This window comes from Aulonocara stuartgranti, assembly GCF_965226115.1.
Source record: "Aulonocara stuartgranti genome assembly, chromosome: 6".
NCBI classification, from domain to species: Eukaryota; Metazoa; Chordata; class Actinopteri; order Cichliformes; family Cichlidae; genus Aulonocara; species Aulonocara stuartgranti.
Window position 1 is genome coordinate 42,056,673 of NC_138944.1, and position 15,131 is coordinate 42,071,803.

The 15,131-nt window shown below is 43.7% G+C and overlaps 1 protein-coding gene across 3 annotated transcripts in view; it reads left to right on the forward strand.

Moving 5' to 3' along the window:
• The window catches only part of LOC309708241 (uncharacterized protein), a 30,840-nt gene extending 18,705 nt beyond the window's left edge, over nt 1–12,135 (forward strand). For 2 of the 3 annotated variants that reach the window (XM_082536073.1, XM_082536072.1), the window contains exons 8-25: nt 1,152–1,367; nt 1,541–1,639; nt 1,893–1,927; nt 2,364–2,410; nt 3,436–3,473; nt 3,588–3,707; nt 4,440–4,571; nt 4,704–4,745; nt 5,529–5,663; nt 6,005–6,169; nt 6,311–6,703; nt 6,788–7,288; nt 7,377–7,517; nt 10,310–10,484; nt 10,565–10,795; nt 10,982–11,107; nt 11,269–11,390; nt 11,693–12,135. In XM_082536073.1, the coding sequence (XP_082392199.1) occupies nt 1,152–1,367; nt 1,541–1,639; nt 1,893–1,927; nt 2,364–2,410; nt 3,436–3,473; nt 3,588–3,707; nt 4,440–4,571; nt 4,704–4,745; nt 5,529–5,663; nt 6,005–6,169; nt 6,311–6,703; nt 6,788–7,288; nt 7,377–7,517; nt 10,310–10,484; nt 10,565–10,795; nt 10,982–11,107; nt 11,269–11,390; nt 11,693–11,749 (2,775 nt within the window). In that variant the 3' untranslated portion in view covers nt 11,750–12,135. The remainder of the gene's footprint in view (nt 1–1,151; nt 1,368–1,540; nt 1,640–1,892; nt 1,928–2,363; nt 2,411–3,435; nt 3,474–3,587; nt 3,708–4,439; nt 4,572–4,703; nt 4,746–5,528; nt 5,664–6,004; nt 6,170–6,310; nt 6,704–6,787; nt 7,289–7,376; nt 7,518–10,309; nt 10,485–10,564; nt 10,796–10,981; nt 11,108–11,268; nt 11,391–11,692) is intronic. The other variant, XM_082536074.1, reaches the window with a different exon arrangement.
• The last annotated feature ends 2,996 nt before the right edge of the window (nt 12,136–15,131 follow it).

Consider the following 15,131-nt stretch of genomic DNA (forward strand, 5'->3'; position numbering starts at 1 on the left):
TAATGTAGTGTCAGGCATGCGGTGCTGCCTACCCAGTTGTTCAGTCTGACGTCACTAGCCGTGTCTGGGCCTAAACTCCGCTGCAGGTCCATATATCAAACGATCACTGTGGCATTACTGAGAGTTAAAAACTGTCTAAAGTCTTTCATCTTTAATAAAATGATCAGCGTTCTGCTCTACCAGGTGTAACAATTGAGTTTAACATCCAGGCATCCATGAAAACGGAATTTATGACATTTAACGGAGTTAGAAGTTAGCAGGGAGTTAGCTCGCTAGCTTCTATCTAAATACAATATAGCATGTCCTGACTGCGGGGTTTTGGAAACAAATTCAAACGTACAGCTCTGCTATCACTTCCAGCATAAATGAAGACAGAAAACTAAACAGCAGTGACGTTTGTAGGGTTACTGAAGTTTGGCTAGCTGGTATATAATGATGTGCTACGTGACCGCTAGCGACACAGCTATGTTAGCATAATATAAACAAGCTAACTTTTTTTCCACTCGATAAAAGTTAACGTGAGTGTTCTCGGTGGTCAGGAACAAATGTAATCGCATGGCAGGATGCTGTAAAAGGACCAAACTTCAGCCAGGAGAACAACTGAGATAATCCATCCACAATACGAGGTTAGTCATTCATATACTGCTGCATGGGCTGGGCTGTAGTTACATCCTAAGGTTTTAAAAACTGAGCTTAAATAAATGATTAGCGGTAATAAAAGCCGAGGGAGGTCAACAGTGATCACTGACTGTTTTAGGAGCTTTTTGAGATTAAATAGAAGAAAATACAAAACATTAAACATGTTAACAACACAAAAGCCATATTAAACGCAGACTACTTTAGACCCGGAAGTAGGATTCGTCACGTCATCACTGAACAACCGGACAGTGGCAGCCGCTGGAAGAGCAAGGACTAGATTATTTAATTTGAGACAACACAATAAAAAAAGTTACCTTGGCAAAAAAGGTAACTAAGGCAGTAAAGGTGTGCTACAGGTTTCCCTCCTCACCTGTGTAATTTCATCCAGATCTTGTTCAACTGGCAACTATATTTCCAACTTAAACCTGTGTTCTTTAACCCATATTGACTGTCATGCTCATGTTTATCACAAACTGAGGTTAAACATGTGCTGTTGCTTTCTCTTTGGCAAGTCTGCCAAGCCTCCACCGGCCAAGAAGAAGAAGAAAACTGTGACTCCAGCCTCACAGGACTCTCAGTCTGTTGCCAATCGTCTGGTGTATCTGACGGGCATCCCAGAGGACGCCTCTGAACAGGAGGTCACCGATTTGGTCGGGGCCTTTGGAAAGATCAATAATGTCATCCTCATGCCGTGTTCAGAGGAGAGCGAGAAGGGCCAAGGACAGAAGGTGCGGTTGAAGTGTCAGATGTGGGTCAGTGGGCGGGGTGTTTCTGATAAGTAAAAATAAAAAGTGCGGTTGGTTTTTGTGTCATCTATCCTTTCTGTAAATGTGGTAATCTGTTAGTTTGCTGCATGTGTTCCTTCTTTCTGGCTCGTCTAATCTCTTTGCTGGTGTTTCAGGCCTCTGTATGTATGGTGAAGGCTGAAGACGCCCAGGCTCTGGCCACCTCCACAAACCTCTCCATCAGAGAGCAGCACATCACAGCTTCAGTAGCTAAGGTGTGAGAAATGTTTTTCCTGTTTTGAATCATGTCCGTGTAATAATCCAGACAATGCCGGCTTTCTGGCCTTGAGATGGTTCCAGAGCAAGATGATAATCTAGAACTTTCCTCAGTGAGGCTTAAAGCTGGAAAACAAGTGTTGTGACAGCTACAGAAGGTGTTCTGTGCCTCCCTCCTGTAGCCTGCTGATGCAAAGATGAAGAAGTGTTAATACACACCTGTTTTTCACTGCTCCGCCCTCTTTCTTACAGAAACCTGAAGGAGAACAGTCTGCTGATGCTAACAGGTTTGTCACAGTTATTGGCTCAACACTAGAACTACCAAACTTCATGTAATGTGTTTCTGTTTGCAGTCAGCTGTAGGCCCGGTGTTAGAATGTAGCCAGTCAGCTGTTCAGTCTGTCTCATCTTTATAACGAATGCCACACGTTGTCCAAAACTTCAGTGTTCTTCCTCTGTAATAATGACATTATTTAAATCTCTTATTTATTGAACCCTTTATTAGTTTCTTCTAATCTCTATTTTAACTTTATGAGAGGTAAAAAAAAACCCTCCAAACATGTACCTAAATACTTGTTTTGTCTTAATTAAAATGTAAAGAAGAATATGATTAAAAAATGAAAAACGTGACTGGACAGGGTCAGAATGACCCCTCCTGATGGTTCTTTTGAAATCCTGTTTTTCTTTAATCTTCATATCATTGGTCGCTGCTTTCATTCACAGCAAACCGTCCGTAGAACAGAACAAAGATGCAGCTGGAACGGACACAGGTAGGAAACATCTGCAGTACCGCCAAAGACATGAGTCATGGTTTACTTAACTACCAGCTACTGCCATAAATGTTAGTTTGTGTTTTTAAAAATTCAATTCAGTTTATTTACATTTTTATTTATACAGACCCAAATCACAGCAGGCACTTTATATTGTAAGGTAGGCCCTACAAATCATGTGACCCCCTATGAACAAGCACTTTGGCGACAGTGGGAAGGAAAAACTCCCTTTTAACAGGAAGAAACCTCCAGCTGAACCAGGCTCAGGGAGGGGCGGGGCCATCTGCTGTGATTGGTTGGGGTGAGAGAAGGAAGACAGGATAAAGACATGCTGTGGAAGAGAGACAGAGGTTAATGACAGATATGATTCAATGCAGAGAGGTCTGTTAACACATAGTGAGTGAGAAAGGTGACTGGAAAGGAAAAACTCAATGCATCATGGGAATCCCCCGGCAGCCTACGTCTATTGCAGCATAACTAAGGGAGGATTCAGGGTCACCTGGTCCAGCCCTAACTATATGCTTTAGCAAAAAGGAAAGTTTTAAGCCTAATCTTGAAAGTAGAGATAGTGTCTGTCTCCTGAATCCAAACTGGAGGAGAGAGACCTAATATTTAATAATCCACATTTCACTGTTTTACTCTTTGGTTCAGATGTGGATACTGTGTTGTTCTTTCTTAGGAGAGAAGCTGCAGAGAGGCGTGTAAGACTGCAACTCTGCTTCCTGGTCCCAACTCTGGTCATATTTTGGGGGGTTTAATAAATTCGTCCATATTTCTAGAAATGAGAGCTGCTCCATCCACATTGTTTTGGCAAACTTTTAATGTAGTCATAGTAACAGAAGATAAGACTCAGTCATCACTACATGATCCAAATACCTCACTTCAACAAAATCCAAACATCATGACTTCCACTGTCTGTCTTAGATGAATTAAACACCCAGCTGATGTGCAGATGTGTATTTCATGGCTGCTGCCTTTGTATCTGGAAGCTCTGTTTAACTCATGTTGTCGCCCTCTCACCTCAGCTGCAGAAGGCAACACTGACCAGAAGACATCTAGTGAGGTACATAATCTGTATACTGAAGCTTAGTTAGTGTAACATATTCCACTATGTCTGTCTGGGAAAAGTAGTAACGAGAAAGACATCGGTTAATACAAACAAGCCTGTCTCATACAGAAAGGCAGGCTGCTGATCACAGGACTTCCTGAGAGCGGCTGGTCAGAATGTGACATCATTAACTTGATCCAGCCCTTTGGGACTCCCTCTGACATCATCCTGGCAACACAAATGGGAAAGGTTAGTAATTAAACTTTGTTGTTTCTAATAGATGAAGAAGTGCTTTGACACAGCTGCACAGCGACGTGAGACAGACATCCTCACCTGAAAAGTCTCAGGTTAAGAGAAGTGTCGTCTCTCCCATCAGTTTGCTTTAGATAGTACATCTGTGCATATGACTGATGACGTCGAGGATGTCACGTTTCATCACCAAGCAGCAACTCACAAGTTTGTTTTATGCAGCTAGCAGCAGTGAGTCATGTGACCTGCTCTTATTAGTGACCATGCATGCACAGATTTCAACCAACTGAAAGCAGAGCTGACAGTTTCAGGTTCTTTTTTTACCTTTGTTGACTAAACCAACTCTTCCAGGCTAATGTTACACATACATGGGTTTGGCTTCTGTAGGTTAACTCTTAGACTAGCCTCAACTGTCTCTGTGGTTAGTTTCTCAATAAATGTCATAAATACAAAATGATATTTCTGCCTGGCTGCGGATCAGCTCGCACTAGGATGGTTAAAGCCAGTACCTGGAACTGGATCAGTGGGATTTCCCCCTTCGTCTTTTTGCATTAGTAAACACATTTCGTAAGAGTGTGTTTTCACTTTTAATAGTGTCCATAAGCAATATGTCTGCAGACTGTTTCCTGTATGGATTCCTTTTATATTGTTCAGTGTCCTTGTTCAGAAATGTTGAAAGTGGAAAATGATGATGCTGTTTGTGTAACAAATGACTTTCCTTTGGTGTGTTAGGCACTTGTGTCAGTGCCAGACATGGACGTTGTTCAGGAGATGGTAAAGGTCCACACGTTTGTGCCTGCCAAGGTGAAAGACTGTGAGGTTAAATTGACCCCCCTGAAACAACACATCAGCTTCAACACACCGGTACGACTGTGCTGTGGATTGTCTTTACTCCTCTGTTACTTCTAGTTTTCTGTGTCATGCATCTTAAGTTTGAAAGAAGTGATCTGGTTTCCTTAAACAACGATTGATTTAAAGACAACACTCTTCACGCAGGTGGCGCTCTACAATCTTCTGATGGGACCAGTGGATCCATTAGTGAGTACATCTTCATGTCCTTCATTCCAACATTATGAGGTCTTTTGAGTTTTCCCCCTGAGTCATGAAAGGCTGGTGGTGGTTTGTAAATCAGATAGCTCGAGAGCGAAGTGACGTAGGAGTTTAAATTAATACCAGAAGTGTGTCTACAAAAATCACAGTGACCTCCAGAGCAAAGGTCAGGCTTCCCGAAAGTCACCTGTTAACACCAGAGCTCTGTGTACTGTAAAAAGGACCATTTTGAATCTCAGTGACCTTGACTTCAAGGTCAGAGCAGGGGCGCATCTAGAGACCAAATCAGAGCCATTTATTTTACACTCATATGCAGGTGTTAGCTCTGTAATGTGCATTCAGTGTGGTTCAAATGCAGTAAGTACACACGTTCATATACATATAGTCTATAGCTTCATTTTCTGTAGCCCATATCTTTGGTGCCTATGTGGTATATTTAAGGTTTGTTGTAGCCATGCTAAAAGTGTTACTGTCAGCTTGCTTTAATAAACTGCACTGTCTGCACTGGAGTAGCTGTAGGGGGGGCACCCCTGTAGATCCCCGCTGAGTGACAGGTCATGTTTCTGAACATTGTGTGAATGCAGGAAGTTGAGAAAAAGGCGAAGGTGGATTTTGAAATTTTGAACACATTTTTTTCCATGTTCCATATATTTATTCATTATTTACTCGACCTAAATAAAATCTAATGACAAAAATACAGTTGAAGGAAATGAAGCAACAACCATATCCGGTGCTAGTTTGCAAGTCATTAAATGTTGCTGTGTGTTACAGAGTCGAGCTCCAGTCGTCTGGAACAGCCTGCTGGTTATTGGGAATGTTCCCGACACACCAAGCGGGTCCTCTGAAGTCGAGAAATTGGTGCGACGCTTTGGAACAGTCATCAAGACCCTCGTGCTCAGCAGCATGGTGAGAGCTATGCGTCTGTGCAGCTGTGCACCACTTTGTTCTCCAGGACTCGCACTCAGCTGCTCGGCTTTAAAAACCTGCGAGTCCATTCACCTCGAGGAATGTTGTAAAGACTGACATAGGACTCAACTTTATAGCATTAAACAGGTGTTTGCCCGTGTGTTGCAGACATACACTTTATGGATGCAGTTTGCTAACAAGCTTGTTTGTCTTTGTGGTTGAGAGTAAGCATTTAAAATGCAGTGGGTGACGTCCACATGAACCCCTCACAGTCCCGACAAATATTTTGCAAAACAAAGAAATCTCATGTGCTTAACGTCACGTTTTCTTTTCCTGCTCAGGTGATTTGTGAGATGGCCACTGCAGCCATGGCCCTGTCCGTGTACAAGCGCTTTCAGGCGTTTCCGTGTATAATCCAGAACAACCCGCTGTTCTTCTCCCGCAAGCCTGACCCCAAAGCCAGCACGCAGACCAAAGCCATCACTGCCCCTCACGATTCACCTGAGGTCACTACCACTGATATTTGGTTATAGTTAAGAGGGTCCATGTACATTTACTCATTTCTGGAGATTCAGCTTTTCTTAAATGCTTGTGTGTGTGTGTGTGTGTGTGTGTGTGTGTGTGTGTGTGCGTGCGCGCATCTGCAGGATACACCTGCGAATGGCCAAGCAAAGCAGACGTCTGCAGACAGAGAGGAAGCAGCACACCAAGACAGTTCAGAGTCTCCCGAGGAGAGGATTGAAAAACACTGTGATGGAGATGCTAATAAGATGACGGGCAGGGAGGAAACAGTTGAAGAGGTTTTAGAAGCGTGCAAAGACGGTAACGTGGAAAAAGACGAGCTCACGGTTTGTGACTCTGCACCGGAGAATCAATTAGAAGCAGACACAACGGGAACGTCAGGCATTGACATCAAGACGACAGAGGAGAGTAAAGTCAGTGCATCTGAAGCAGAACGTGAACAAACTCCTGCAGAAGAGTCACAGCCACCTCGCCTGGATGGCAAAGCAGATTCTGAGGAAGCAGCCGAGCTGCCCAAGGTGTGTACGCACAAAACGTGTGATTACATGCATACAAAATGATCTTTGACAATTAAAACAGTGTTTCTGCTGTAACGTCACCAGGTAACTCAAGCCATGGTTAATGCGCTGCTTGTGGAGTGCAGAACAGGACCCACCGGCCACTCCAGCAGCAGAGCAGCACCCCCCAGTGGAGAAAAGGGGGAAAACCAGACAGAGACTAAGCTGGGCCAAAAAACAACAGAGACTAAAGAGATGACCAAAAAACAGATGGGTGTGGAAGGTGAGGTGAAAAGGCAGGAGAAGGAGAAAAAGGACGCAAGAAAGGAGAAGGAGGTGAGGGAGAGAATGAAGAGGCAGCGGGAGAGGGACAGAAGGGGCTGGGAGAAGGAGGAGAGAGCTAAGAGGGAGTGGACTGAAAAATCCAGGAGGGAGAGGAGGGAGGAGGAACGAAGGGAGTGGGAGAGGAAGGAAAGGGAAAGAAGGGAGAGGAAGAGGGCCCACGGCAACGGTTTATCGGGGTCGAGGTTGTCCTCCAGGTCGGAGGGATCCAGGCAAAGCTACGGGAGGGATGAGCGCCACAGTATGGAGGCTGAAACCAAAGCGGTGAGGAGACGCAAAGGCTGAAGTTTAAAGCGTGTGGAGGGCATCGTTTTATTCGCAATTCTGTTTCTTTGTCCTTCCCTGAACGTAGGAGGAGGAGCTGGATGAGTTCCCGTTCGACATGAGTGACTTTGTCACAGTGGACGAAGTCGGAGATGTGGCCGAGCTTCCACTTGAAAGATCAGAAGAAGGGGAGACCCCGCCCACATGTGTCCCACAGGACACTCCACAGGTAGCTTCACCGTGGCTGTGTGCACATAGAGCTTGAAATCGACAGGTAGGGACTTTTTATTCTCCTGCGGTTATCACTTGTGATTAAGGACGTTTCAGCCGATGCTCTGTTCTCCTATTAGCCACTGGTGTTTTTATACTCGGTGAATTCTGAAGTCCAACCTGTCACTAGGTGTGGCAGTTCATTTAACCTTGAAATGACATGGAGGCTCTCGGGGATTATAAAGAAGAAATACCCAGAATATGTTTTTACCCCTCAGCTGTAAAGGCTGATGGGGTGCTTCCATCACCCTGCCAGGCGGGTGGCACGGACACCTGTGTGAATTAGGGCTGCCACGATTAGTCGACTAGTCACGATTACGTCGACTATCAAAATCATCGACGACTGATTTAATAGTCGACGCGTCGTTTGAAGCTTTGTAAGATCACAAAAGACGCAGGAATAAGTAGCAGGATTTAAGAGTGTAATAACGGACTGAAACAGAAGATGGCAGCACTGCATGTACAAGGATGCCAGCTGCTGTTAAACCCCGAAGAAGAAGAAACTGTGTCCCAGAATTCATAGCGCAGCCCAGCTCTGTTGTCAACAATGGCGGCAGCTAGTTAGTTTTAATATTACTCTTATTATTCTTTCCGGGTCACAAAATAAACGTTTAACATATTTTCAGGCGAGAATGTAGCTGTGTAAACCTCAAATATCTGCTCAGTTTATCAGGACACCACATATTTTCAAAAGCGCTCCGACGTTTTCAGAGACGTCTGTTACCCACTAGCTCGATAGCGAGCCGGGGGCTAGGCTAACTAGAGCCGTGAGAACACCGGACTCCCGGCAAATCGTTTTCAAACCCACCGCCGTCACTTAGCTTAAAATGTTATTGTTTGGCTTTTTTTAGTATTTTATTTGTTCCTGAGTAAATCTGCTTGGCTGAGATTAAAGTTATAGTTTTTACACAGCTGAATAAACGTCAAGCAGACAGCTGATTATCAGAAGTGTGAGAATTTACTCCGGTGTCCTGTTATATTTTAGATAGCAAGGAGTTTATTAAACTTCACCGAAACAATCTGCAAACTTCATTAAACTTTAATAAACTATCATCTTGTCTTTATTTTTAGTTAGCACAGACCTTAAACACTTCAAGCTGTAAGCTAATGATAGTTATATAAGAGCAGATGCTGCTGGTGCAATAAGCTGTAGTTTTACGTCCAATGGATGATGATGTGATTAGTCGACTAATCGCAAAAATAATCGGTGACTAGTCGACTATCAAAATAATCGTTTGTGGCAGCCCTAGTGTGAATGCAGTAACCAGAGAACGAGCTTTAGGAGCTTCCAATAGATACCACGGGTGTTTGTACTAGGAGGGTGACCGGTAACACCGCCATTATTTATTTATGGGTCTGTTTGGTTTCTTGTCACCACAGACCCTCCTGGTTTTAGCTGTCCACAGGCTGGTTGCCTGTCTCCATCACTCTATCCATGTTTACACTTTAAGTCTCCTAATCTTCATGACTCCACTGCTTCATCTGCACCCACAGACATCCAATAATAATAATGGAGTGGATTTATATAGCGCTTTTCAAGGCACCCAAAGCGCTTTACAATCCCACTATTCATTCACTCTCACACACTGGTGGAGGCAGCTACAGTTGTAGCCACAGCTGCCCTGGGGCAGACTGACAGAAGCGAGGCTGCCATATCGCACCATCGGCCCCTCTGGCCAACACCAGTAGGCAAGTAGGGTAAAGTGTCTTGTCCAAGGACACAACGACCAGGACAGAGAGCCCAGGGATCGAACCGGCGACCTTCCGGTTACAGATGTGCGTCCCCTGAGCCACGGTCGCCCCAGAATGGATGCTGCAGGCTTGTGGTAAAAACAAAGATCCTGTGTTTCAGTTCTTTAGTCAAACTGAAACTAAATCTACACCAGAGCTCAAAGAAGACTTTAAAAGCCTGATATGAAGCTGGAGTAAGGGCTGCTACAAATCTGGGAATTATTAAGCAGGCCATTCTTTCGGTCAGTAATTGCGATCTTAATGACTTTTTAATTATTCATACATATTTGATAAGAAGCAATCAAAAAGATCTGTTGGGGAGTCTTAGAACAACAGCTGCTAGTCTCTGGACTGCAGCCTGTTGTGTAGCAGCACAAGTGTTGTGTTATAGAGAGTCACAGAGAGCCAGCATGTCTAATCCACTCAGAGGCTCTCAACACTGAAGGAGTTTTATTTTTACAGAACTAAATTACAGAGACAGTCGCCTCACTGCATTTTTGTATTATAGGCTGGGACAATAATACAGAGAAACCCCACAGTGGGAAGCAAAAACTCCTTTATAACAGGAAAAGCCTCTGAAACTGGCTCCGCCTCCCAGTCTACTAACAGCAGTGTGAGAGCTCTGTGGGGCTGATGCAGCACCGTCTAGAAGATGAAATGGAGCCTGAAGATTCACTTGTATGTGAGGAGAAGGATTTTAAATTCAGTTCTGGATTTACTGCCACTGTGGGAGAAATAGTTCCTGCTGCAGTATTTTGGATCAGCTGAAGAGAGTTTTTAGGACGTCCTGATAATAATGAATTACAGTCGTCCAGCCTGGAAGTAATAAATGCAGGAACTAGTTTTTCAGCGTCACTCTGAGACAGGATATTTCTAACTTTAGAGATACTGAGAAAGTGATTTTAATGTGGGTTTGGTGTGTGCATTATTGATCCTTGTGTCATTGGTACATGAGGTGGACCTGAGTGTGAGTGAGAAACTTTACAGCAGCATGTGCCGCCTCTTGTTTTCTACTTCTAGGACGCAGCCATTGATGTCACAGCAGCTCCAGCGAAGTGTGAGCTCACACCTGAGGGGGATGTAACAGCTGATCTGCTTCCCAGTGCTGCTGTGTCCCCACCGCCAGCTTCACAAGCCAAGCCTGCACACAGCCCAGTGCATAAACCATCCGAGGCTGACATCACACCTCAGCCAGGTACTCTGAATAAACCATGTTTTTTTTCAGCCCTTTTGTATGTGGCATACTTGAACCTGAAGTCTGTCATTGCCCTTCAGATACCTCATTAACTGCTGAGTTCACCCCAGAGGACCAAAGTGTTCCCATCCCTGTCCCTGCAGCAGCTTCCTCCTTAGCAGCAGAAAGAAGCCAAGATGGCGATGAGGAGAATCCTCTGAAACCTCGTGAGTCTGTTGAAGAAGAGAAGATGGGATTGGTCAAGCAGGAGGAACACTTGAAGGTGCAGGATCAGGAGAACAAGGACAGGAGAGAGACAGCTGCAGAAACTGGTGAGGTGGATTCATTTAGCCTCTTACATTTAGCACCTTAAGAAGAAGAAGTGGTTGGCTGATGGTGCCATACACAGATTTGCCCCCCGAAGAAATCACTGGACTCTGTTTGAACAAACAGCACTGGTCACCTGGGATAAGATCGAGGGGTTGAGTTAAGCCCTGTTTTTGTCCGGTCTGTTGCAGGGAAACAGGAGCAATCTGAAAGAAACTCCAATGCTGAAGAGGAGAGCGAGAAGCCCAAATTAGAAATGGAAATTCCCAGAAAAACAGAACATTCCCTCCCTCCTTTTGACCCCAGCAACCCAGTTGGTAAGAAACTGTATTGTCTGTATTTGTTTAGCATGGCTCATTCACAGCTGTTTGGATGTCCTGACATCTGAATTTAAACTCTGAGTCAGCAGGATTTATGCATTACTGCTAAAATGCACCCCACAGTTAGACCAAGAGTCATTCTGTGTGTCCATCCACAGGTATGGAGTTCCTGGTCCCAAAGACGGGTTTTTTCTGTAAGGTGTGCGCTCGGTTCTTCAGCGGCTCCAAGGAGGCTGAAATCAGCCACTGCAAAACCCGCAAACACTACGAGACCCTGCAGGTAGCAACACGCAGTTATTAGTCTGGATGTATGACGATGGAGCTCAGTCTGGTTTTTGTTTCCTACTTATTACCAGTCTGAGTGCACCTTTAAATAAGTAGGACTTAAGTAGGCAAGAAGTTTGCTAACGTGACCAAAATAAAAGCCTTACAGGTAAAACACACCTGGCGTAGGTTAGATTCATCTTATACTTTAGGCTCTGATTGTAACAGACCATTTTACATGTCCACACATTTGTTTGATCACAAAGAACTTGTTCTGCTCTAATCGGTTTCTTATGGATTCTGTCCACGTTCTCCTAGAAATACTTGAAGACGTCCAAAACAACGAGCGAGACTGCCAAGCCCGACTCCAGCTGAATGTGCTCCTGATACTTTGGGTCCAGATTCTCATGTCGATGTAGATTTAGTTTGTGTCACATTTTAAACTTGAACGGTTAAGTTTTTTTTGTAATGTTTGAGGTTTCATTGATCACTTTAACTACTCGAGCTAATTCTAAAGACAGTGGCTGTTTGCTTCACGGCGGTCGCCACATCCAAATCTGATGTTTATTTTGGTTCTTGATGGGTGGGGGATGCTGAATTTTGATTGCATCTGATAGATAACATTAATGATGGAAACTGTGCGGCTGAAGATGAACTCCATCAGGAATCGTACACAATCGAAATGTTTTTAGTGAACTGTTGTTTTCCCCCTGAGTCTCATTTCAGTTGTGAAATAAAGATATCAATATTCTGAGCACCCACATCTGTAATATTTGATTGGCCAGATTTGTCCATCACAAGCTGTTATCCAATAAGCATGCAGCGTTTAGGTTTCACAGTCAGGGTAAAAAGTGTAAAAATGTTCTGCACACTGACTGGCGAGCGTTTGGAGCATCTACGTACATCTGAAGAGAGAAGGAGAACTCGCATTATAGAATAAGGGGAAATGCACAGTACAGCTGCTGATCAGTGCTGAGTAACAGAGTCATGGAATACTAGAAGCTCAGTTACCAAAACAAACTTGTTGGTCAGGCTGTACAGCTGTTACTGATCAGAGATTTCCATAACACAGCCTAGCATCACACACAGTCTGTGTTTGCAGGAATTGTTTGCCATGTTTGCAAACGATTCCCTTATCGATTCCAGTCGATTATCGATTCCAGAACGACGTCACCACGTTGCGGAGCGTCATTTACCTGGCAGGAAACATGGCGGCTCAAACGCTCAAAAGTTTGGTTATACTTCACGAGAACGGATGACAACAGGGCAACTTGCAATATTTGAAAAGTAGATATTTCATTTAAGGGAGGAAACACTACGAATATGCAAAAGCATTTGCTCACAAAACACGCGATGACCTTACATGAATGTCGTGTTTTTAATTCCGCTCCGGACTCGTGAATCTCAACCCAGCAGCAGCGGTAACGTTTGCACGTCCTCTCCCGTTAATGCGGCAGGTAAATAATCAACTAACAGTGCATATTATGTTAGCGCGATCTGCCTTATTACAAACCTGCCATTACTGTGCGTTTAGTGACCATGATGAGACAGAGTCTGGCTCAGATGCTGGCAGTTCTCGCTGCAGGCTGCCGGTAGCGTCTCCTTTCAGGCCAGGATAGACGAATGTCACCGAGCAGTGACTGTTTGTGGTCAAAGGCTTGCACCCATTTGCCACAGCAGGTGATTTTCAGTAAGTGAATGTGTTTAATTGTAGGCAGGGACATTACTGGATATTCTTGTGTAATTGCTACTGAAGAATATTCATTTTATTATTTTACATTTACAATGTTTTTCCTGGGGATCCTGTGACACCCCATTGAAGAGCCGTAGGCTGGATCTCTTAAGATCTCACTGTTGGGTTTGTAAGGCCATGTTACTCCTAAATGTCTATCGTGTTCAAAGAGAAGATATAAAACACAGTTCTAAGCTAATCGACCTTAGTGTTCTCCTTTTTTAAAAAGAATCGATAAAGAATCGAATCGTTAAACAGAATCGAAAATGGAATCGGAATCGTGAAAATCTTATCAATACCCATCCCTAGCAGCAAGAGTGAAACCAGTACAGTCTACAATAAACACAGTTAAATAAAAGTGCCTTATACTCTGAGATAATACAGAAATGTAAATATATAAAAAAGTGATAAAAGTTTAAATGAAGTTGGTTAAAAACAGTAAAATTAAGACTGATGTGTAGGAGAGAAGTGCAAATTGCTTTAAAGTCTTTTGCCTGACAGGCGTGTAAACCTGTCCCAGAATGAAGTTATTGTACAGCTTTATAGAGAGAGGTTTTCTAAAGTGTTCTTTATGGCAGCGAGGCTGAATCACTCTGCTGCCTCAGAGGTGTGGAGTGGGTGTGATGGGCTGTCTGTGATGGAGAGGGTAGGTTCAGTGACCTCCTGGCCCAAATTCTGACCAATGATGCTTCCGGCCTCGCAGAGTAGTTTGTTCATCCTGCTGGCATTTCTGGCACTGACGCTGCCCCCCAGCAGACAGCAGCAAACTAGATGGTACTCACTACCACAGAAGAAGATCTCCATCATCAAAGGATATGAGCTTCATTAGAAAGTACAGTGTGCTCATCCCCTTCTTGCTTGTATGAATGGGTGAGTAAGGCAATTGTATCAAGTACTTTGAGTGCTCAGGAAGAGTAGAAAAGCGTTGTAGATGAACATTTGCCATCAGCCACCTGGGAAATGATTTACTAACGGCTTTTTTGGCACCAATAACTGGTTGTGCTCTTCCTGTGAGTGAGTGTCGATAAAGTCCGTCCCTAATCATTTTTAAAAATGGGAAGCGCTACATCAGGGCGCAGCAAGACATTGACAGGTTGGTGAAAGTTAGGAGGTTTAAGAAACAGTGGAAGAAGGCATCAGAAATGGAAAGGAGAAAACTTGAAGCACTTCAGTGTGAGGTGGAGAACATAGTGAACCGTGCAGGCCTAAATGGGCATTCCTTATCGTCTCTGCAAGCTAAAAAAAGGTGGCTTGGAGAAAGAAATCATACCAGGACTTGTGGAACGGCAGTAGAGATCCTAATTCATCACACAGTTCAGTTAATCAGTCTTAGCTACACCCAGGTGCATGTAATGAAGCATCTCAAACAGACTTTATCTCTTTATTGCTTCAACTCCCAGAACAAACACGCATCATGACAGTGTGCAAAACTCTGATGTGGGCATCAAGTGTCCTGTATGATTTAACAGACAATGTGGAGATACAGAAATTCTTATATTGCTGCCATATAACCTGCATCATTATAACTGCATTGATAACATTCTTTACAGCATTATTCCATCTAATAATATTTCTCACAGTATTGATACTGCATTACAGCTGTTTATTGAAGATGTCCATTTGAGGATCCTTCCATTATGTTAACTTTTATTACAGGTACGGTTAGAAGTATTTTATACACATTGCATATCTGTGCTTATTTTGAGTTGATGTTCGGTTCATTAAGGGTCTTAAGCTTCACTGGCGTGACTGTCCAGGTGATCCATGCTGAGGGAAACTAGAACATAGAAGGATAGCTGCAATGCATGCTTACAATACATATAATCTAGGAATGTGTCAGACCTGAGGCCTTAACTCATTTGGTGTCTCACTATATTTTATTCTACTTGGTAACAGATGATCAGAGTCAATAATTAGCCTCAGAGACCCTGAGGGCTTGAAGTTTATTACCTTGTATGGAAGGTGTTATAGAAAAGAGAAGTTCTATGTCTGCTTATAGCTATTAAAGATGTACGATTGACTGTG